The sequence below is a fragment of the Sinocyclocheilus rhinocerous genome, unplaced genomic scaffold, assembly GCF_001515625.1.
Source record: "Sinocyclocheilus rhinocerous isolate Xijiao unplaced genomic scaffold, SAMN03320098_v1.1 scaffold241, whole genome shotgun sequence".
Classification (NCBI taxonomy): domain Eukaryota; kingdom Metazoa; phylum Chordata; class Actinopteri; order Cypriniformes; family Cyprinidae; genus Sinocyclocheilus; species Sinocyclocheilus rhinocerous.
Window position 1 is genome coordinate 2,589,163 of NW_015659312.1, and position 25,435 is coordinate 2,614,597.

The window sequence follows — 25,435 nt, forward strand, 5'->3', positions numbered from 1 at the left end:
AATATAATAACTTTTTTTTTTTTAAAGAAAATTGGGGGGGGGGGCTGCTAGTGATGATGCTTTCTCTCCATTTTCATGACATTGCCCTCATCTTTGTCACAAAGAGGAAACATCACAACATCAGCTGCATAATAACAATAACAATAAAAAGAGGAAGAGCTAGCAAGAAAAGCAACAACAGATTAAGTAATTCATGCATACATGTGATAACAGAGGAAAGCACATCTTATTTCACAGAAAACAAGTTAAGTGAGAACAGTGATGGAGGCTAAGAGAGACACTTATAAAAAAAAGAAGTTGGTAAAAAACAGTGGAGAAAAAAAAAGAAAAAAGTCATAACACTCTTCTAGACATTCAGCACTACTGAGACAGGACTGTAAAATTCTTTCAGTATCATTCAGATTCCATGCTAAAATGCAATTTTGATAAATGACAACCTAAAATACATTTAAATACACCCACAGCGTTCAATAAATCATCTCAACAGCTGTCAAGATCAATCAGCATGCGTTAAACACAGACTTTCTTAAAGCAAGAGAGAGAGAATGATCTGCATGTTTCGCCAGAGACAGTGTTTCTTCTCAATTTAGCGGAGAATGAGAGTGTGGAGGCACTGGGGTGTTGCAGGTGGGGCTAATGAGGTCTATTGCTATCTCCTCAAAACTATGTAATGACTGCACTCTCTCTTTCTCTCTGGACTGTATATTTCAATACTGCAGGAGATTAGAGATCTCCGAGCTTCTCTCAGTTGCTCCAATAAGAGCAGAGGAAGGGTGGCGTACAGGCATGTGGCCTCACTGACCATGTGAGCATGAAGAGCCAAGTAAGATACAGTGAACGGGAAGAATAAACCGTTTGAGAATGTTTCGAGTAAAGGACTGTAAGGATGTGTGACTGAGAGGTGTTAACCTCTAACATCACACAGTTTCTTTGTTGGTAACTTCAGTAGCTTAGTTATCTTCAGTGTAACATGATCCTTAAGAAATCATTCTAATATGCTGATTTGGTGCTCAAGAAACATTTTCTTATTATTAGCAATGTTAAGATCAGTTGTGCTTCTTTTGTGGAAACTGTGATACATTTTGTTAGGATTCTCTGAAGAACAGAAAGTTAAATATATATATATATATATATATATATCTTGTATTATAAATGTCTTGTCACTTTTGAACAATTTAATTCATCTTTGCTGAATAAAAGTATTATACACACACTAACTTGTTTTTATATCATTAGGATGACTTTCCATATATGTGTAATACTTTGTATACTGAACGAATCAACTAACGCTACTACTAAACATAACCCTCACAGAAAAAAAAAATCATTTAGTATGATCTATAGACTGTTTTCCTTGTGGGGCATATCAAGCATATCTACTACCAGTGCATTTTTAAAAGCATCTGTAATATTTGTGGCATCTGTACCATTAAAAGCACCTGTATAAGGATGAATACGGTTCCCTGGCAAATATGTTTCACTTGTGATGGAATTAAATTCCGCCTGTTGAATGAGGTTGGCAAGCTTGTGAATTTTCCAATTGCATCCCTCCTTTAGTCCTACCCCTTTTCATCTTCTCATTTTCATTCATCCTCCACTTTGTACAAACTCATGTAAAAACATCATATATATTCTAAAATACCAACACCACCTTCCATATTAAATTGCTTTTAAAGTCAATAACATAACACTCATTTTTGTTGTCCTATCTATCCATTTTTTCAAATATACTCCATTAAAAAAAAACTCCATACTTAATACATACAATGATTTGAATACTTATGATGAGCATGTTTTAAATGTCTTTATATATTATTCACTTTGATATTTTTGTTAAAAAAAAAACTTAAGTAGTCTGTCATAATCTTTTATTATTATTTAATAGGCTAAAATAATAGAACTGCCCATCAAATCAGTCATGTGTTGCAACACAAAGCAGGAAATGATATCACAGAGAGGACCCCTGCAGCCTCTCATGACTTTGTGTATAGGTCTTAAAATATTAGATCATTTTAACATTTATGACAAGGCATAAAAACAACTTAACCCTCAAAAATTATGCAATTATATTTAGTTTATAATTTATGATATTTATAAATATATACATTTTACCTTAATAACCTTTTCTTAAATATAATGAAGATGCGTACACTCACATTATGTAAATTAGTTAAAATGGTGCAAGTAAAATATGTTATTACTTCTTACTTGATGGTTACACCACCTGTGTCAACAAATTTAAAATCTTCTTAAAAATGGTACAAAAAAATGTAGACCAACATAGCTTTTTATTTATCATGCACTCTCTTGTATATCATTGACCCTTTTGCAAACATCTGCCAAAGTTATAATCAATTACATATGGTACTGTTAAGAGGTCACAATCAGAATGAGAATTACAAGTTCATAAAGACAGGGTCTGGGGTCTAAGCGGGGTACTACCATCCACTGAGTGCAAATGCTGGGCGAGTGGATCAACTGCACTCCAACCAGTGCTGCAGCAGCATTGATTGGTAGAAGCCATGGCAGCCTGCAATCTCCCTCTAACTGTTTCCAAATGTGGGCTGCGAGTCCAGTGAGTAATCAGCCCGCTTCAAACACAGAGCCCTTTGACTGCACACAAACCTGGCCTGTCCAGCTGCCCAACAGACCTCCTGCTCCACCATTGGTACGCCAACTGGGATTGAGTTTGTGTGTATAATAAGTTAATGTCTGAGCATGCATCTGTGTTTCAACGTGTACACGTGTCCATGCATGTTCTCACGTTGAACATCTCTGAATAGAGCACAGTTATTCAGGAACTTTTACATCATGTAGCGTTTTGTGTCCAGTGGCTGAGCACGAGAGGGGCAGGGAATGCCAGGAAGCTCAAGCGCTGTGATCGGCAGCCAGGAATCAACCCACCCTCTTTTACGGAGGCAACCACATAAAGTCTATACGCCTAAAACACAGTCCGAAAAACAAGCTTTTTAGCTATTAGATCATCCAAATTTAACCTCCATCTTGAGTCAGGTCTGAGAGACGACTATAGCTGTACCTCTTGAAAACGTGCCAGTACCAACAGGAAAATGCTATAGACAAGACAACTAAAAAAAATTTGGTCAAAACAAGTTGTCTCAATGGAGACAGGTGATCACTCCGTAGCTCAACTCCAGATCTGAACACTGGCATCACCACATCAAATCATTTTCCTGCCCTCCACCAGCCTCGCGCGCTTTCCCCTCCGCAGTCCTGTCACCGCATCCATCATTCTGTCAGTTCATCACTCCACCCCGGGCGATCTGACTCAACCTGACTGCAACTCGATTCTCTTCAGCGATTCCTGCCTGCATCACGTCTCACCGCCAGACATCTGAAGAACCATCCTGGAACACCACATCATTTTCTGGCATATGCCCTTGCATCAAACATACAACACAGTGATGGCAATAAATAATTACACTGATTTTAACTATTTATTTCATCTTTTGAAATGTACCTAGCTCCAATTAAAGCTATTATCATTAACTAAAACTATTACAAACACTATAAGTGAAAAAATATTTTCATTTCTAAAATCAAAAATAGGAGTTTGCATTGGAAAATATAAATATGCACTATAATATGAATGAAAACAAAAGGGAAATACAGAGAAAATGGGGGCGCCGGAACCAACTAACCCCAGTTTGCTTATGTGTGACCTTTAGGGACAGATACATCTGAAATCGATAACACCATTACAACAAAGCCTTTCTGTAGCTCAAACTGTAAAGCACAGCAATAGTAATGCCAAGGTCATGGGTTCGATTCCCACTGATAAAATGTGGACCTGGAATGCAATGTAAGTCACTTTGGATAATAGTGTCAGACAAATGCATAAATGTAAATGTAAACCAGCATGCAACAAAGTTGTCAAAGCAAAAATATGGTGCACATGATCTTAGAGAAACAATGTAAAGACAATAGACTTGTTCGACTTCATGCGGCACCACAAAGATCGGCTGCCGCCTGACAAAAGCAATGCATTCTGGCTAGAAAATTTGTCAGACTTTGATCGGCGCTGCAGCCACGTTACGATCACATGTGCCATCAAAGTACCGCGAGAGCAAAACGAGACCAGTCGCCTAGGTCAGGCACGGCAGTTGCTCAAAATCGGCTGCAAAAGCCTTGATGACGACTAGGGATATGCCGGTATCAAATTTTCATGTTGCGGTTAATTGATAATGCTTTTATCTCACCCGTCTTTCACGCAGCATACAGCGCTGTTGTGCATTTTGACCAGTTGATGGGAAAAGTATTCTTAAAATGCATTCAAAATTCGGAATAATTTGGAATATATAATTATTCACGGTATTTAGAAGTGCCCACAATAACAATATCGTGCATATTCATTACCGTGATGTATCGCATTACCTAATACCGGCACAAGTCTAATGACGACACACTTTATTCTCATTGGTCAGATTCTTCAATGACAAGGACGACATGTTGCTATTTTTTCTTAGACAAATTCCTGTATTTAACCAATATTGAAACTTAATAATATTTAAATAACACCTTTGCTGTCCATAAAGATTTTCATGCAAAAACATGGAAAATTCAATCGCATCCAGTTCATCTCGAACAAGCCTAATGTGAATTAAGTTAAAAGTCTCAGTTGATTATAAATGCCTCAAATATCTCAAGGATTCTACGCCATGAAGTTGAACTTTGCAAAACTTGGCCAAAACAAAAGTTGCTCTCCAGTACAAGCAATCTGACAAGACCTGAGTGGATCTAGTCCATTACTGAGGAATCATAAATACCCCGGATATGCAGAGAGTGATGAACAAACACTGCCAGTAGGTGTGTTTTTGCGATTTTCTGATGCTATTTTTATGTCTATGGTGCGTTTCCGATAAAATGTAGTATGTTTCACCATAAACAGACTTCACCAGAACAATTTGTGATGCTGTGTGAAAAAGTAAAACAAAAACTAATATGAAACTAAATTAAAACCATAAAATTTTACTTAAAATAAAAGAGAGAATTATAATTAACAATTAATAAAAATAAAAAAAACTAAAATACAAAAAAGCTAATGAAAATTTTATATTAAATAAAAAATAATAAATTAGTTCAAATACATCTTATATTGTTAAAAGATTGTTTGCATTACAGGAATATATTGGGTTAAAGACATTTTAAGCTATCCTAAGTTTTCAAGTGGTAAAGCACCCCATCAAAGAAAACGAATTACAATTTTCACTCAGTTTCTGAAAAAGAATTTTTACAAAACATGGGCTATGACTTTAATATGTTCATTTTCTGTGGTTAACTACAAAGAAAGAATGTACTTACGTAAATTTTGCAATTCAAGTACCACCATCAACTGCCGCATCCAACTGATAAGCCTGACCCTCCAATTGAAAATGAATGACTTCAGATCACTTTGAATTCACTGTCAGTGTGAACGCCCCTTAAGCGAACTACAGGCAACTCTCTGCGCCAGACCACACTGAATAGATGGACGAAGATAGAGAGAATGGCACAAAACAGGGATCTTGAGAAACTTCACATGGCATCAAAACCCAGTGCTCAAGGCAAGAGATGACACAACGACCAACAACATCCACAAAAGTCCTGTTTTCTTTCTTTTCTGCTGACATTCACTAGCAAGTCAGAGGCTCGGTTACAAAACCCTTTAGTTTCTCTTTAGTCAATTTAGTCAATCTCTCCTTCATTCTTTTTTCTTTAACTTTCCATTTCTATGTTTCAATATGTCCTACTCATCCCTCTCTATTTGCAGTCCATATGAAGACACATCTCTCTATCATACCTTCCATTTATGAATCTGCATCTCTGACACTCTTTCAACTCTCTATAAAATATATTTAGATCACTTTAAGCTTTGTATTTTCCACAAGTGAGTAGCTTTTTCCAAACACCTGGTTGCATCTGGACGAGGTTAAAATGTCCACACCCATCTTTGCTTCCTAATAACATACAACCACAATTCACACTGCAAACACATCCACTGACAGGCAGCTTCCACAAACATACCTCCCACCCAGACATACGTCACTACTATTACTCATGACAAGACATAGGCTTCTTTGTTAATGGGTCAAGCAACACCAATAGTTTCTGTTGCCTCAGCAAAGCACGCCAAAAACATCACATTACACACATGCACACATCCTCAACACACTGTGAGAGCTGTCACTGTGAACACACAAACAGGAAACACTCTGCTGCTGTATGCTTTGGCCTTCTGATGTGAACAGAATGCTTATATATAGTCACATTTCAGTAGCTGTTTGTAAACTTGACTCACCAGAAAACCAAATGAGCTCATTTATAGCTCCATACAATATAAGAATACAACAGAGCAACTCTTTATTCTTCTGAGGCAATAATACTGGAGTGTGTTCCCATTTTCTCACCTGCTGCACAGACATCCATACATACACACAAACTTACTAGACTTTTTCCTCATTTTTCACAACAGATCTTCTCATATTAAAAATAAGTCCTAACGCACGGATCTAATATATTTGGACCCCATTGACTTTCATTGTATAAACAGAAACATTCTTTAAAATATTTTCTTTTGTGTTCTTCATTAGAACCAAAGTCATACAGAATTGGAGACAACATGAGGGTGAGTAAATGACAGCAGTTTCATTTGTGGGTGAACTATCCCTTTAATAAGATGAAACTTGCCCTGGGTCTATTAGCTTCAGGGCTCGCAAAATCGCTAGCCCGACGTCCCGGGGCTATTGTGTTTTCCAGTCGGGCTACCAAAATGTATCACCACTCTGCCAGACGGGCTATCTTAAATGCAGATCTCCCGCGGGTCCTTAAAAACTCATAAAGTGAGTTGTATCAAACTTAAGGCCATAAAAAAAGTTTTAAATACGTTAAATGGTATAAGAAATAAAATTATAATTTCAAGAGGTCTTTCAGTTGGGGACGGAAAGACAAGAATCGCGATAAGGCTGGATTAAACTTCAAAAGGCAATGATATCATTGAATAAATATGAGCGCTGCACATTTCAAGTCAAAACCCTGCTCATTTGACCTATAATTCCTGATAAAGCAGTGTTTATGAGCGCCGAGCTGCTTTGTGTATACAGCCGTTACCGGGGAAACCGCAATATTTCAGCGCTCCTAAAGCGCCACCTCGTGGCAGAGAATGAATTTGCATTTCCAACAAGCCTTTCTTGCTGTTTATGGTCAGATCAATGCAATTTACACAGCAAACACATAGAGTTGTAAATGAGAAAGAAGTTAATGTGCCTTCTAAAAATCTAAACAATTAAGACAGTAATATTTATACGTTTTAAATTGACAATTTATATGCTTGATTTATCCCTTTTCATAAAAATGGTCTAAAGGCTGAAATGCTGTTGTATAAGATTTTTGTTTTTGTGAAAACCTGTATCTGAACTGTAAATCATGTAATTTTATGGCTCAATACTGTAATAAATGCAGGCTTGGTGAGCAGAGGAGACTTCTTTAAAAAGCATAAAAAATCTTACTGTACAAAAACTTTTGACTGGTAGTGTATAGGCCTATCATATATATATAAATGGTGGTGGGCCGCCTGGACCAAAAAATGCCTGGGCCGATTTTTTGTCCCAGTCTAGCCCTGGCTGTTGTATAAGATTTTAGTTTTTCTGAAAACCTGTATCTGAAGTGTAAATCATGTAATTTTATGGCTCAATACTGTATGTTACCATAGACATTGTCCAACCCCACTCATACCGTGTTCATTTTACTTGTGCAGCTCTTAAAATGGGTCATAAGTTGCCTTAAAAAACGTTTTTTTTTTATTCTGCAGATACCCTGTAAATAGTGAAATAAAATTCCTTCCTTCATATTTGTTGATATTTGTGTATTGAAAATATTTTTGATTGACATTTAAACTCCTATCTGATTTTCTATATTTAAAAAAAAAAGGTATTTATTTATTTGGGCTAGTTAAATAAATTTTCGGGCTACTAAAATCTGAAGAGTATCTGCCCGAAGGGCTAGGGATTTTGAAATTTTGCGAGCCCTGAGCTTGCACGTTCACTTTTTCCATATTACTTTGTGCCACTTTTTATTACAAAATATAATTTCCCATAATCATCGCACTATAATTGCTATGGTCTAATGACATTACTCCATTCCAGGAGTGAACACAAAGCACTCACTGTCTATGGTAAAACAACACAGTGTATGAGAGGAAGGGAGGCACACGGTGAGAAAAAAGCAGGTGGATGAGTGATACAAAATGAAATGGTGTGCATTCCTTCAAAAGAAAGAGTCAGTAGCTTTAGTCTGGACAAGATTGTACTTGCATCTCTGTATGAAATTCAGAGAGAGAGAGAGACGAGCAATGTCAGAACAGGAAGAGGAAGTGGTAAGGCACCCCCATTGCTTCCGTTATTATCCACCCCAATTTCAAATCTGGGAGCAAAGCCTCTTAACAATTTCACACTAACGAGGTTGCATGACATACAGGTGCTACGGTAGTATCACAGTGCCCAAGCCTCAAAATACCGGCAGTGCCACGGTACATTACTAAAGTAACGTGATGCATGTACTGAATGAGAATATACTATCATGCATCAGATGCAGTACTTAATGGCATGTGAGTCCAGTGTTTCATGCGCTATTCACACAAGATGCAAGATGGAGTGCAACAGAGTGGAAGAAAATGAGAGAATTTGACAGACATCTAGTGGCCAGACATCTGTACATAAGCCAACAATAAAAAAAAAAATAGAGAGACATAACAATGTGAAAGCGAACCAACCGAGCACTACCAGTGATGAGTTTGGTGAATTTTTGAGAAGTCTGGGTTAATAATTATTACAGCAGAACAGCCTCCGCAATAACTGCAGAATAAAAATGATCATGTGACACTAAAGACTGGAGTAATTGGCAGAAATTCAGCTTTGCCATCACAGGAATAGATTTTAAAAAATAGAAAACAGAAAATTATAACATTATTTCACAATGCTACCGTCTTTATTTTTCATTAAACATATGCAGCCTTGGTGAAAATAAGAGTCTTCTTTCAAACGCATTTAAAAATCTTACCAACCCCAAATTTTGAATGGCAGTGTATTCTATTATGATTGCGCAAATGGAAAGAGGATAATTGAACAGATTCAAGATTAATATGCTTGCTTTGAGATTTTTTCTACAAACAAGCTTGAATCATACAGATCATGTACATGGCCAATCCAACTGGCTTCGTGACAGGCTAATCGTTCCAGCTTTTCCACTGAACTACAGTAATCAGGAATCTCTTTGTAATGGTTGTACCATCTAAAGCCATAAATGCCTGAAGCTCTTCATTGTTGACCTAAACCTGTTTGCATCTCAGTGACTTTGTGTCTTCTTCCTGTTTTTCCATTATGATCTACAATTACGTAAAATTGGACAAAAAGATACAAGTATAATAATGCTTGTGGCCATTCCATGTGTCAGTCCTACATAACAGAATAATCTGAACTGTAATGACCTCTTAAAGGATTATACATTTTGACAGTGGTGCGTTTTAATCCAAATAAACTCAATAATGTGAATAATTTTTCAAAATGAAAGGAAACAAGAAATAAGAATGTTTAAATACAACAAACACTAAGATGAAAACAGAGTACCATCAGCTTACAGAGGAATACAGGCAGGTTAACTGATGACTGCAATTTCTCTTCAAATGCATCCAATAAATATGAACAAGGCTCACTCCATGAAGGTTAAACTAATCTAATCCCAGTTCACTCTAGCTGTCAGACAGTCGTAGCAAAGAACTACATCAAGACTAACAATGCTTCTTAAGTGCTCCTTGCCCAAAAATGTAATGGACTACGGTGGTTTTCTACACAAAGAATTACCTGGAAGCCAAACATAAAATGTAAACAATGGCCTACATCAATTTACCTTGACATTCGCTTATATAACTACTACAAAAACAAACTAAGCCTGAAGTTAAAGCTACTTTATGTATGGACAAACACAAGGCTACAATTTGTACTCAGTTTATTAAAGCATATCAATACAATTCATAATAAACCCTATTTTTAGGGTTGCCAGGGTTTATCATAAATGTATCAAGCATTACACAGCAGTAGAGGTCGACCGATGTATCGGTTTTGTCGATTAATCGGCACTGATAGATGACTGCTGGAACTATCAGCAAAAATCTATGCCGATAGTTTTTCCAGGTTGCGTCCATTGCTGGAGCGGCTGAGAAGGTCTGCTGTCATTATACAGTACAAGAGCGGCTTCTAGAGGTGGAATCACTGACGCCTCTAGCTGTTTGTTTTGACACGTGACACTGCGTTCTGCACAGAGCGGACACTTCAGATGCGGATTTAAAACATCGACAACTAAACAGTGTGTACACATTATACTGTAGTGCATGTTTTCATATCATTACTAAGTAATTAATTTGTTGACTAGATGCTGCATTAGTGGAGAAAATGACAGCAGTATGTTTGCTATCAAGGCTGAAAAGATGCAAACATTAGCAGCACCTCAAGCGGTTAAAACAATGTGACCAAAACACACGCAAATCCGACCCAACTGTTTAATGTCACGATTGTTACCATCTATTTGCGTCAGTTTATATCCAGCTGGTCACATGAATGCATTTGTTTAGCCATTTAAAGCCGTGACGCGAAAAAGCACATTGATAAAAATATAGCTGAAAGAAATCCTGCCGCGTCACAAAGCGCCACTCACACAGTTTTCCATTAAATGACATTATATTTGTCCCAAATATGTACATAATGACTTCACCCTAAGCTGTAACGTTGTGTATTTTTCAGTGAAACGTTTGTCTTTCAGTTGCTCCAATAAAGTCTGTATGCTTCACATAGAGAGCTGTAATATATAGATTGCGGTTCTTCTTTCCGTTTTGCTCTGTTTTTTTTTAAACACCAAACTTCTAACTCATCTATGCCATTTTTTTTTTATCATTCTTGAAGTGAACTTTTGCCCATTTGGTGATGAAATAAACTGTTTTAGACTGCCGTTTGAACTGAACGCGACACGTCCGGTGTGTGTGTGACCCAATACCTGCGAGTTGTTCACTTTTTGTCCAGTGTGCGACTACCATATTTTGTTATTTTGATTAGATAATCATCAAGTGTTCTAGAATAGAAGCAATTAAACTGTGAGAGTATAAATACAATATCAATATGTTTGTAATTTCAATGCTTTGGCCTTTGTGTAGATATTTAAAGATGGCCATCTAGTTAGAGTGCATTAATTTCAACATCTACTAATATATTTTTACATTTTTGAAGTTGCTGAACTATGAACTAATGAACTATGAACTAACTTTAATGATCAATATTTAAGTAATATTTAATATTAATATTTTTATTCATGTACAAAGTATGGTTCAGTACTGTTTTTTTTATAGTAAAGCACTATTTTATTTTTCATTCAGTATCCATTTTAAAAACTATCGGTTGATTAATCGGTATTGACCAGTGTGGTCCAACCTAGCTATCAGTATCAGTAAAATCTACTATTGGTCCACCTACACAGCAGGCACTTTAAGGGTTAAATTTGATTGGCTGAGTGGTGTTTCAAAGTGCAGTTATTTAAAACAGCAGCACACGGACACAGACCCCAGTATGTGAGTGGTGTAAAGTTGGAACAAAGCAAGGAGTATGTTTTCTGATAGTGTTTTTTCTTTTACGCATAGAAGCAGAGCAGTGTGAGTTTGCTTGTGGCAGTTAGCAGGTTTTTAAAGGTCATAGCACCTGTGCATTCTCTTCACTTGGGTTTCTCTCAGTGAGTGCGAAATGCAAAACACATGGAATTAAAGCCCAGTGATTACAGAAGGCTTGGAACAAGAAGGGGAAATACGCTCCTTTCAGAAATACTGATCCAGATTCCAGACCAAGCTTTCTTTTTGTTTGATGCTTAGAAACAATTAAGAGCTGTTGCTCTGGTTTCTTTTGGAACTGTTTTAGTTTTTAGTACAAGAAATATAAGAACGGCCTAATTTTACCTGAAAAGAACGTACTATATACTAGTCTACCTGTGTACTAACTGTTTATAAAAGCAATATCATAAATCACAATAGGGCGGAATTTCAGCCGTGCTAATATGCAGTACAACACAGCTTTCTCTATATTGCTTAAATATTTATAGAATTCATGAACAAAAAAATTCTGTTAGCTGAAAGGCTTTACATTTACAACTGATATAGCTCATTATAAATCTATGAAATTATTTACAGTATAGAGCTAACTTCCTGTCATTGCTTATCAAGGCTTAAAAATCAATAACAACGCAAACGGTGGTGATGTTGACATTGCTTTTGCAGGTGTAGCCCTTATATCTTGTCGATTCAATTCAACCAAAACTGTTTAGCTGTGACAGGTGCTCATTCAAAACATCTCGCGAAGAAGCTGCAAATAAAATCTTCGGTCTCTGTTGAAAAACGACGGAAATAACAGGAATGCTGGCAAAGCTTACATTGTAGCCAAACAACATTCCTCTCGCTGAGCAAAGACAAACTGGCAGGATTGAATCGCTCGCCGATCATGCTAATCAAGCATGCGAATATGCTCCCTCTGATGACAAATCACATCATCGCGCACCAAAAGACAATTAAATGCCTCAAAATCATATCAGATCCCTTAATCTATATGTTTAAGCTTAAACCTTACCTCTCCTAAAAGGTGAGACGAAGTGACAAGCGCCTCTGAAGGCTTCCTGTTCTAAAGTTGATGTATGTCGTTGGGAAAAAACATTGTACGCGGAAGTGGAGAGTGAGACCGATTCAACCGCGCGACGTTTGACAGCAGATACAAAAGCAGGACTAAATCATTCCTCTTTATGTGCGGATGATCATTAAATATGTTCAGTGATCCCCGAGTGCACTCGACTGAAAGCGTTTTTTTATTTATTTTTTATTTTTTTGGAAACGTAACTTTTGCCGTCCACTGCCTCTTCCTGTGACTTGCGACCACCAGAGGCCGAAAGATGTCGAAAAATCGTTTCATGTATCCCCGTATGGTTCCGTGTAGTGTTACACTAAATTTGTTCCCCTTCATTTGAATGGCTCTCAGAGCTTTTCAATGCGTGTTCAGGGACACTATGGCCCCCCGTGGCATTACATGTATTCACGATTTATGAATGTGCCCGTGCCAAGTCTGTGTTTGGAGGTAGAAATGTACCGTGAAACTCCACCATCCTAGCTTGCATTTTTCTGTATTTTTTTTTTAATACACTGCACTCATGTTTGTATGCGCAGGAAATATGATTATCTATCTATGAAGCAGGGGCGTAGCCATCATTTCAGAAGTGAGGGGGACAGAAATGTTATATATATATATATATATATATATACAGTATGTGCAGTATATATAACATTTTTAATGTTTTATAAATTAGTCTCTTCTGCTCACCAAGCCTGCATTTATTTGATCCAAAGTACAGCAAAAGCAGTAATGTTGTGAAATATTTTTACTATTTAAAAATAAAACATCAGATCATGCATAGACTATCCTGTCTCTTTTAATTTAAATCTATATTTATTCACAGTGGCTCTTGAAAACCTCTATGCGAACACACTTGCCCGAAAAAGTGCGGGGGACGAATTTACGTGATATTAAAAGTGGAACGTAATCTACGCCCCTGCTATGAAGGTCTTTCTTGCACTTCCATTTTTCTAGATAATCTCTGAAATTCAGTGAATGTGGTACTTGACAGGATGTAGGCCACCTCATGATGCTTTTTACACAGACAGAAACAAGTACAAGTATTTTTTTAATGGAATGCATTTGATCTGAAATCATATATTGAACTTCAGAGAAAAATCCATGCTATCACAATTGAATTTCAAGAATATTGTTTATTGCTCTTGAAGATATTACTCTTTGCTCATTTTTGTTCTAGTAATCCTTTCCGTTTTAAATTTCACAATTAAACAAAGAAAATCTTTACTGTAAGGTAAATGGTATTTTTTTTTCTTTTCAATGTGTACAAACAACTACACAAAGTCCTATGTACAGCTGAAATCTCCTCTAGTACGGGCAAGTCAATGGCACCAACTGTCGTGTAACAAGTTCTTTCAAGTTCTTATCTAGAATGAGATAATAACTTACCAAAGAATCAGAAGAATATCTGGAAATATTGTTGCCATAGTTTGATAAAATCTTACTTGCATTTTGCTTTTGTATAAAATGTTATCTTTACCCCCCTCCCCCAACTTGTCTGAATTGTATTTGAAGGTAATCTAATCAGAGTGTGTCATTCTGCTCCTATGTATTGTTTTTACATTCAAATCGGATGTTCATATATCAAATGTAATAAACATTAGAATGAACATTGGTTAAAGAAATTAGCAGATGCTGCAACTAATATTATTCACATTTGATTAATTACAGTACATCACCACTGGGTGAATGAATTATTGAAATTTGAGACTAGTGGCATAACTCAGTCCATTAGGATCATCTACTTGGAGGTATCTGGGGAAAATTTCCACAGGGCACGATTAGAAAGAGCAGATTTTTGTTTTTTTTTGCACACTTCCCTGTCTAAACTGCATTCTTATGAGCATGTGAAAAACAAGTGCTCTTTCTCTGTCAACTTTGGGTCACTACACATATATACTTAACCATTTTCCTGTCTCATATATCACTCTTCAGTTAGTTACAGAGTAAAATGACACCAATACAACTATCCCATATAGTAATAGTAATTAAACAATGTACACAACAATAAAATATATACAATGAAATAGATACAAACTTTAAATATTCACTGGCATGAGTAGTATTGATTCTGACACTCATTCTCAGGGTCATAACATTTTTTGAACATTTTTAAAAAGACATGGACCGGACATGAAAATTGAAAGTGAACATAAATAAATAAATAAATAAATTTCCCTTCAGAAACTATGAAAGGCTTAGATAAATATAACCACAAGATGGCAATGTTTGACCATATATATGTCTGAATCCCTTGGCATCAGCACATAAATAAAAACAAAAGTGCTTTATTGCAACACAACTGTATCGCCTTAAAATTACTATGAGTGTTGCCATTATTGCATTTTGCTTGTGTTACACTCTTCAGCTGAACACTGTATTGCAGAGCTTAGCATTAACTTATGGAAAAATCTGAAATTCACCAAACAGAACAAATTTACTGCCTGTTTCAGCAGGGCCAGAATGCAGTGCAATCTAAAAAGTGTGTGATAAAAGATATGCATATTCCGTAACTGTGCTGTATTGGCTATAAAATGTCTCATTGTTACGGTTTCCTACCAGAAATGAGAGAAAGAAAATTCGTATAGACATTTAAACATTCTAATCCGAAAAGCTGTTGTTGTTTTTTGTTGTTTTTTTTGTGCTGCACTTTTACTCTCAGAATGACAAAAACTGCATCGAGAGTCTCACTGTGCGAATCAGAAATTGAAGAAAGCAGAAATTGAAAGTTCTATTATTGGAACTGAATGAGCAAAGAATGGCTTCGGAGGACTCCAGAAAAGAAGAAGAAAAAAAATGAAATGGGAATATACAGCATTATTTCACAAATGCAGGAATGCACAGACAGAAAAAGAGAAAGAGAGAACCTGCAAGACATCAAAAATCACACAACAGAACAAATTAACTGTTGGCAAGTTTAAGTGTCTCTGTTTCCTTGTGCCGGTCGATCATAGTGAGGGAAGGAGAGAGGGATGGAGGTAGGGATGATGGTGGAGGAGTCAGGGGTCCTAGTCTTTTGAGGGGATGCGGAGACACAGGTGGAGGAAGAGAAGAGAGAGGGGGCAAAGCTCCCCCGAGTCCCCCAGTTTTGGCCTCTAGAAGGTGTGAGCGACCACCCAACCCTGGCTCCTTCCCCAGAGAGAAGTCCGGCTCGTTCTCATTCTCCGAGCTGCAGTCGCTCAGGTCTGTGATCTCCAGCTCAGAGTCAGACTCCAGATCCTGCTTCATACCCTTTCTCCGCTCAGAAGGGCTTTGACGGCCTCCTCCTCCACTTCCCACTCCAACTCCACCCAAACCCAATCCTAGGCCTAACCCCAAACCAAGACCTCCACCTGTTATGCCAATGTTGGTCTCCCCTCTTTCCCGGTCGCCCACACCTGTACCCCCGTTCCCCGGCTCAGTCCGACCCAGTGGCAAGTTCCCTGGGTACAGTGGGATGCAGAGTCTGGGAGGCTGACCGCCCGCAGAGCCATTTGTTCCTCCCGTTTGACCACGTTCTGCACTGGTCGTGTCTCCGGGGGATAAGAGCGAAGCGAAGGGGTGTGACAGCTGAGACAGGCTGGATTGGAGCGGGTTGGGATAGAAATGTGAGGAGTAGAGGGAGCCTGGGGCCAATTTGGGACAGTTGTTCAGAGAAAAGGCCCCTGGGAGGTAGGGGTTGAAGCCCCAGGGGTAGTCAAAAGAGGGGTTCCGTGGGTAAGGACCCAAAAGGGATGGAGGTTTGGAGTAACAAGGAGCCCCTGTGGGAAAAATTGGAAAAAAAAAAATGGAACGGAAACCAGTGTTAATTTTTAAGATCAGATGTTAGGGACATGACTGAGAACAGAGAATGTGAGGCAACTCTTTCTCAGAGAGAAAACTAAAAGGTTGTTATTGTTATGAATCATATATTCCAAAAACGTAAGAAAAATTATATAAAAAATATAATATATAATAGTTTTATTTACATGTGAGAATATTATGATCATTTATTAATTGAATTGCTGAATTGTCCGCAGCCATTACTCCAGTCATCAGTGCCACATGAACCTTCATAAATCATTCTAATATGCTGATTTGGTCCAAAAACATTTCTTGTTATTATCAACATTAAAACAGTTTAATATTTAAAGTGTCTAATTATTAGTAATTAATTTATTAATTTAAATAATTAATTTTCTGTTTTCTACATTATTAATATAATACTATAAGATGTACGATAAAATAGAATGGAAATAGAAATAAGAAATCAGCCAGCTTATTTTTTACACAAATGAATTAATAAATTATCCTAATATTCTCAAATGTACCTATGGGAGTTGATATTCCTTATTTCACACTCATAATACTTTACATGGTTTTCACAATGTTTTTGCTTCCATTACAAACACCTTTTCTTTATATGGTCCCCTTTATCTCTTCCTCTGTCTCCTTCTTTCTTCATTCCTGCCTACATCACTTTCTCTACTTTTCTCTCCCTCTCTTTTTCTCTCCTCAGCCTCTCTCGGTGTTATCTGTGTTGCTATGCAGGGCTAATTTGCCAGTGCTAGAGTGTGTGTGTATGTAGGGCCAGAAGTAGCTGGCAGACACATGAATATTGAATCAGTCAGGCAGGCTTCACTTGCTTATGAAAACACAGTAATGGGCGCCCACAGGCCACAAACTGAAGCCTGCACCCTCAATTAGGGCCTTCCTGCTTGGGAAGGGATTAGGACAGGGGGTACACATGGGAGGCAGAGAGGGGTAAGAAGAGGAGGAGGGTGGAACAGGACCTCAGGACAAACAAAGTTGAAGGGGTGAGGGTGAGGGTGGGGGTGGGGAGTCGCATTGACATACTCAAGCCCTCATACATTCTGATACACTGGTATTTCAGTGTACATTCAGAGCATTTGAAAAGACAACGGGTGTACATGACACCGTACCACTCTCAGAGGAAGTGCTAGTGCACAAATGCAAGTGTAAAATGCAAATGGAAACTAACCTTGTCAAGAACGTAGCGATTTCAGGGATCTCAATGTAAAAAAATACTACTGATAACAGTGTGAACTAATCACTTACAGGTGCATCTCAATAAATTAGAATGTCGTGGAAAAGTTCATTTATTTCAGTAATTCAACTCAAATTGTGAAACTCGTGTATTAAATAAATTCAATGCACACAGACTGAAGTCACTTCACTGCTCTGAAAAACAAAGAACCTTTCCAAATTAACATTAATCCATAATTTTCTCTATTACATTTGTAAAATTTGTTGTTCCGTTTAATTTATGTCTCACCTGAGCCGAGGAAAGGAAAAGTGTCCAGTCTCAGCTTGTCTCCATCAGGCCCTGGGGCCCCTGCACTGCGCTCAAACAGAGAGGGCCTTCGACCTGATTCAGGTAAACGAGGGAATAAAGACTGAAGAGCCTGGGAAAGATTGGATGGAGAAAACAGTGTGTCAGGATCATTACACAGTGAAAAATACTGAGTGAGAAGAATTAGTTTAATAAATGACAGTGCATAAACAGTTTAAATGATGGAGTAAGTTACTCAAAATTACAATACTTATAGGATAAATAATAATCTTGTCAATTTTAACAAATATTCTGAATTTTATAAATTAGTAACAATTTTATTTTGATGTTTATGTACTACTAAACATTTGGAAGTCACAAAAAATTTAAATAAATGATGAACAGACCAAGAATTCGCTGCTGTAAATTCATCAGATGATGATAAGAAATCATGACATCTTTAACACTGTCTGGGAAATCTTTAAAAATAAGAAAGTCTTGTCTTAAAGACTTCATAAGATGTCAGTCAGAGTAGGCCACAAAGAGATCCTAGATTTTACCTCCCAAAATGTGAAACAGCTTTTGGGAGCAGATTAGAAAAGGGTGGTGGTGGATAAAGCTCAATAAAGGTAACCTGGAAGTCATCGCAGGAATCTTAGCGGATGAATGCTGTAAAGATTTTCTCTCTCTCTCTGTATTTCGAAGCTATGTAATCTGGATTGCTTAACAAAACTGCATTAATGAAATGCCACTGATCTGACAGCCCCACCTTCTCTTTAATTTCTCACATGTCTTTCATTTTCAATCAATGGCAGTGATAAGTACGCCATCCCAGACAGAGATGAGAGGAAAGGGATAATGTCTTCTTTTGTTTTAAGGCTACTTAACGCCATCTGTGACATTCTCTCGACTTTCTTCTTCACCTCTGGCTCTCTCTTTCCCTTCTCCTTCAGTCTCCTCTAGTCAAGATGTACAGCAGATAAATTTCTCATAGAATGACCTGGGTAGATATTTATTTATTTATTGTTTGTACGGCTAAAATAAAGTCAGATTATTAATAATTTTATTACTGCATTTTATGAGCCTACTTATTTTAACTTACCTTGTATTGCAAATTTACCACTCTTTATTCTTTTAAACCATTTATATTTTAAGGTGCATATTTTAAGTGAATTCAGGTTTCTGATTTGACTAAACCTTTATTGATAAAAACATATTCTCAGTCTTTTTGTATTCAAACAGAACATTTAAATGTATGCTTTGCCCCTGGTATTCAGATGATAACTATTTTAGTTAACGTTTAACATTGACCGAAGGCAAATAAAACAGACAGTGGAAAAGAAATAAAATAAATACAAAAAACAAAAAAAGATACCTACATACTGACTGACTCTGTACAATCAATAGCCTGATCCCTCACATCAAAGCTAATACGGAGAGCCTTATACAGTATGGATAAAAAAAAATCCCATCAATCATTAAACACTGGCAATAGAGCTGTTATTATCACAGAGCACGTCAGCTCTTCAAGTTTTTGTCTGACTTCATTCTTCTGTTCTACCTAGCGGTTCATTCCTGTCTCTCATTATCTTGAATTCTGTTTTGATGATATTATGCTCCTGTAAATGCACTGCACTTAATACATGCAATGTCTTTATTTTCTTTGTACCTCGGGCGTGACAGGGCTGCAGTCCGGTGTTGCTGCTCCTCCATTGAAGTGGTTCTGGGCCAACAGGAACGGAGAGCTGGCCATGTCCAGCAGTGGGTAATTCACCAGAACCACCTTACTGAAGTTGAACTTGTAGGTGAAGCGCTTTCCTTTAGTTTTGTGCAAAATGCGTTTATTGTAGTAGTACCTGCAGGATGGAGAACAACAACAAAAAAATACAAGAATAAGCTAAATGTTTCAATTTTGTCCTAATTCACTTGTCTCTTTCCAAATTTCTTTCTTCTGTGAAACATAAAAAAAGATGTTTTGAAGAATGTCTCAGAGTTTTTTGTCTATACAGCGACATCCAATATTGTTTGTTTTTCAAGCCATAGATTTAGATAAATGACACAGATTTCATTTTCGGATGAACTATCCCTTTAAAAGGGGGAAAGGCAGCCTCCTCCTCCACCTGAAACATTTTCCAGGGTCATGGCCTTAATTCGGGAATGCCAGCCTTGTCAGCTTCCTGTTCAGCACAGTGATAACTGCTTAGATTTCCCTTAACATCACACAACCATGTATCGCTCAGTTGGAAATAAGAGATGGATCTGTCCTAGTCTTTTCCCCTGACCATCACCCGTTCACGTTCATCATGAGTGTCAGAGCGCTTTGAGGATGCTCACCTGTGCATGAGAGCGAGGCTCTTTAATCTCAGCACACTTTATGCTTGACTTCACCTTACCCGGGCCGGCAGCCTACACAAGTTCCCTAGATGCAATCTGCCGGCGCAATAATTTGTTAGCTTTTATTTTATGTGGCAATTGTGCCCCTTAATTGAGCAATTAAGCAAGGCTAATCAACGAGGCTAATTATGGCCTGTGCCTATTCATAACAATTAGCGTCCAGCAACAGCGTCTATTAAAGGGAGGTTGGGTGGAGGAGGGAGGAAAGCAGAGCGATAAAAGAGACGGGATGAGAAATGGATAAGCGTATTTGCATGAAAATGTGCAGAAATACTTCAATCAGGGTCAAAGTTCAAACGTTAAAAGTTTTACGTTGGAGTTTGGAGTTTGAAAGGAGATCTGATATAAGTTTGGTGAGGTACGAATCAATTTTAGACTTCATTTCAAAATCCGCATCGACAAGTATTCTTTATATGAGGCTATATGAGAGCATCCAGAATCCATTTAGATGTTCAAAGATTCCACAAATTGGACTGTATTGATGTTCTTCAGAGGGAAGGCAGCACTTAAAATATCCACATATTATCAAGCATGGAGGGGCCAATGCTATTATACAGGATATAATGTGAGGAAAAAATAAATGATGCCCCCCACCCCCCCCATCAGATGCAAGATAAAAACACACACACACACAGAAAAACAGCCGAACAGACTGTATACTCAACAAAGCACACCATCTAGAATATACATATTGCATGAGAGAACAATAAAAGGCAGCAATTAAGCATTAACACAGAAAACAATCCTATGAATATGAAACATGCATGCTGTGCATACCTAAGTGCTCGGCTGAGCTTGTCGTAGTTCATGTGAGGTTTGCACTTCCGAAGGCCCCACAGTCTTGCCACCTCATCTGGGTCTTTGATCACAAATTCACCATAGTCTCCCTGCCAGGCAATCACCCCCTGGTATTCCTCCTTCTGCAGCAGCTCCAGGATGAAGTGCCACAGCTGGATCTGCCTGGAGCCTGGGCTTGATTCTGGCTTATAGGCCCAGTCTGGGAAGGCGATGCCTGAGGAAAGGGAGGCGAGTAAGTGAAAGGATTTGGATAAGACCTGTTGGTTTTGTTACTTGCTAAAAGCACTTCTGTCTTAAATAACTGATGAAGCGATGGGTGTTTTGACAGGGTATTTTAATCCTAGGGAGTAGTTAGCCTGTGTTTTAAACAAGTATATGTAAGATATGTAAGATAACTTTACATTTTTGAAAAAAATAAAATAAAATCTTTAAATTGGTATATGTACCAGCTTATTGTTCAAAATGTAGCAACAGCCTACTGACATATAGGAGCAAAAATTGATTATCAGTTCTACCTGTTGTTTGAAACTGAATTTGTATTTGAACTTGTTTGGCAGAGCTAACAAACTGTGAGGCTATGAATCAGTAGTGGGGATTTTTAAGCGATTATTTCTGCAGGTTACATCGTCACACCAGTAGGTGGCGACAAGAGGATGTTTTTATTAGGGAGTCATTTGAAACTTTCATTCATTTGTCCAAAACACTGATTCATTCAGCGACGAAACTACTGACTGGGTGCGCCGGAAAGCTGAAAAATCGGAGAATGCATTCCAAGGTAGGAAGGCATCAAGGCACCTCCGAATCCAATGTTAGCTTCACTTCCTTTCTGCTGATATGCCTTCATTTGGCATTGCTTCATTTGATCGATTTTTGAAGGCAGCATATGCATCCTTGGCTGCCTTTGATATCTCATAATCCTGTGCTCCATTCCGTGACATTTGAGCCAAAAATAAATATGGCATCTGAAAGCTATGTTTAGAGGTCTGTTTATATGTGAAATGTATGTTTTTGACCAACTTATTCCACTTTTGATGTTACTTCTAGCGAGATAGTAGTTAATTATTAGTTTAGTTCTCACCAAAGCTTGATGTTTTGTTGTAAATCGTTAAACCGTTACACCGGACACGAGCGCCACGGTGCGACACGACAAAAGACAATAGATCCCTTTATAATCAGTGATGCTGTCTACACTGGATGCGACACGGCAAGTATACTGATGCCTCGTTCTATTTATGACATACTGACACAAAGTACAAATGATTTGCAACGGTCACTTTGTTGCGTCCAGTGTAGCCTGTCCGAAATCAGTTTCGTGAGGGGCCTTCATGCACAAATGATGCTTGCAAAGTCATTGCGAGGCAACAAGTCAGTACCCTAAACTTCTAGATGCAACCACTCTCTTAAAGTGAGTCATTGAATAATTTACTCAAACGATTTGTTCAAAACACAGATTCATTCAAGAATTAAACACTATTTCTGAGGCAGAATCGTTGGAGGATCGAAAATAGGCAAAGAAACTGACAATAGACCTTAGTCAGGTTAGACGGCATATTGAATTGAATGCGGATGAAAACAAGGCTGTGGAGCATTTACTTGCATACACACTGTATGAAGGTCCTAGATTGCGTCCTTTTCTCCAACTCACAACTTTCAAAACTGTTTTATGGAGCTTTTGTCTACTGAAAGTTTGTTTTTGGAAGGACATTTCATCAGCTGAACAATCGGTATGTTCATGTTGTTAAACAACAGTACAATCCATTGAATGCACTTCTATCACTCACAGCCTCACTTTAATTCCTGTCAAAAATCAAATATGATGCTACCCTGACTATAGTCAGTATTGTGTCTAAAATGTAAGTTGCTCAATATGAACTTCTATTTGAGAAAACTGCAGTATAATAGCATATCACACTCACAGTCATGCTGTTGGTCTTATTATTGTGATAATTAGCTTAAATATGTATCAGAGCTTTGCTTTAAAAATCAATGTAACATCTATGCATTTGTTTCTACTGTCTGTTTCTACTGTCTTGTCATGATGGTGGTCTTCATACAGAACCTCTTCAAAAAAAAAAACTCTTCCAGTGTCTCACCTGGTGTCCAGAGGGTTGGGACTGGTGGCGTGAGCAGCAGGTCACTAACACAGTTACAGTCCATACCTCCACTACACCTGCATTCACACACAAACCAACAAAATTTGAGTGTAAACCATTTGAAGTTAGAACAAAGAACTCAAGACTAAAGGCTAATGCATAATACTTTGACTCAACAAATATGTGTCATGTGCTTGCGGACTCATTTCACCCACTACACACCAGTGTGTCAGAACATGCTGTTATAAACCATGAGGGCATGTCAAATTCCAGTGGCCTCTAAAATCAATCAATGCCATTTCATTTGAAGGGTTTCTTTAAATATGGTTGCCGAAGGCTGTCCCTTCAGCCATGCACAAGATCACTGAGCATTTTTTCTCAAAGAGCAATGTTCAAAAGACTCTCATGCTGAACACATGACAGTGTGTGAGGCCCTCAAGCAATTAGTCCTTATAGCTTCTCAAAGGTATTTCTTTGATAAAGTGCAAAAATGTACATATTTTAAAACAATTTATTTGATAAAGTGCAAAAATTTACATATTTTAAAACAAATTAATTTAAGTAAGAAATAAAAATTCCAGTTTCCACTTGTTTTGCACTAAAACTGAAATATTCACGTTGCAGCGAAAGGAAATAAACTCGCCATGGTGGGCATGTGTTCATACAAATAACTTCAAAGCAGGATATCAAAAATCACTGAAGATTGCATCTGCTATCAGAACAACTGGGAGCATCAGTAAAGATCCATCTCTCCATGCAGCAATTCAGTATACATGGCTAGAGAAATTCAATCTCTCCTCAGCCATCACAATTTCATAAAGGTTGTTTTACAAAGCTCGGGTGGAAGAAAAAGGAGCCGGTACAAGGGTATCTTTAATGCTGGCCTCTCCCTCTCCTCTCTCACTCTATTTAATTATGCTCTGTGAATTTTGGATCTTCCCTCCAGCATTGAAATGGAACGTGAATTATTGAGGTGTGTTTGTATAAATTATTATTGCTAACTCCAGGCACTTCTCTCTCTCTCACACACACACACACACACACATACACCCTTTGTTGCTTTTACTCTTTGGACTGTCCACTTGCTCTCCCCCACCGTCGTACCATCTACTTCTCAACTCGCTCTTTTTTTTTTTTTTTTTGTCGTTATTTCTTTAGTGGAGTATCTTTCCTACTCAAGAAAGCTAGTATGTCAATTCAGTCGGCTGTATTCTTACTTACCATTTCGGTAGCTTCGCAAGGGCAAAGAAATTTAGATTCAGACTTTTAAGACTTGCCTTAGCGGGACAGTCTTTTACTTTGTGATACTAGACTATCAAATTAGGAATAGATATTACTTTAACACTATTTAAAGCAATAATTGAGCACAATGCAACTGGTGCAGTCAATATCACACCTGTAAATGAATTAATTCAGATATTTTCATCCACCTTTTGTGAAATCTGTATTCAGTGCCTATCGGCCAGCCTATCCAATCAAAGCAAACCTGGTCTTACCTGCCCATGCACCTAACTGCACCCGCTCTCTCTTTCTCTCCTCTGTATGTTTTGCTCCCGCCCAGTAACTTTCCGTTTGATTTCGGAGGTAATGCATTTTTTACAAATCAAAGAGGAAGCCAGGACGCCCCCCTCCTCCTCCCCCCTTTCCCTCGATCTCCTTCTTTTGCCCTGCTCTTCCCCTCCAGGCCAGTGAGGAGATAAAGGAGCCCCCATCATTTCCTTGTTAGTTTTGATTTGGGCAGCACAGGGCTTTCAAGTTCTCCACATCACCCCCAGAAACATTATAACTAGCAGCCAAGGGAATACATCTTCTCACAATCTCCTAGATATGAAGACACTGATTCAGGGAGTGCACAACCACCACACACACCAAACAAAAAACTCAGAAAAAAAGATGCACATACACATGGACAGGGCAACACAAAGTAACACCGTTCCCCAAGACAATATTCTCAAATGCACTCGTGAGAAAAGTAAAACTCTTCTGTGACGGGTACATACGATCACATCAAGGTAACAAACTAACAGCTGCTCACAGTTATATCATCTGTGAGTAGAAAAAAGTGGAAGAAAATTTACACCCACACATTTTACTTGATTTTAAAATTATATAAATAATAATTTATTATATATGTAAATATATGAATATAAATATATCTACGTATATATGTGTATACTAGGTGAATGAGGAAAAAGAAAAAA

The 25,435-nt window shown here is 37.8% G+C and overlaps 2 protein-coding genes across 6 annotated transcripts in view; both read right to left on the reverse strand.

Annotated features, from left to right (window-relative positions):
• The window catches only part of LOC107723498 (rho guanine nucleotide exchange factor 1-like), a 40,697-nt gene extending 27,740 nt beyond the window's left edge, over nucleotides 1–12,957 (reverse strand). For all 5 annotated transcript variants that reach the window (XM_016532155.1, XM_016532154.1, XM_016532153.1 and 2 more), the window contains exon 1: nucleotides 12,648–12,957. The gene's annotated coding sequence lies outside the window, so the exon portion shown is untranslated. The remainder of the gene's footprint in view (nucleotides 1–12,647) is intronic.
• A 2,182-nt stretch (nucleotides 12,958–15,139) lies between these two features.
• LOC107723390 (ETS translocation variant 3-like protein) lies at nucleotides 15,140–24,738 on the reverse strand. Its single transcript, XM_016531970.1, has 6 exons — nucleotides 24,731–24,738; nucleotides 23,235–23,311; nucleotides 21,121–21,355; nucleotides 19,619–19,805; nucleotides 17,953–18,082; nucleotides 15,140–16,438 (listed from the first exon to the last, which is right to left on the reverse strand). The coding sequence occupies exons 1-6, from the start codon at nucleotides 24,736–24,738 to the stop codon at nucleotides 15,600–15,602; spliced, it is 1,476 nt and encodes a 491-aa protein (XP_016387456.1). The 3' UTR covers nucleotides 15,140–15,599.
• Between the last annotated feature and the right edge of the window lie 697 nt (nucleotides 24,739–25,435).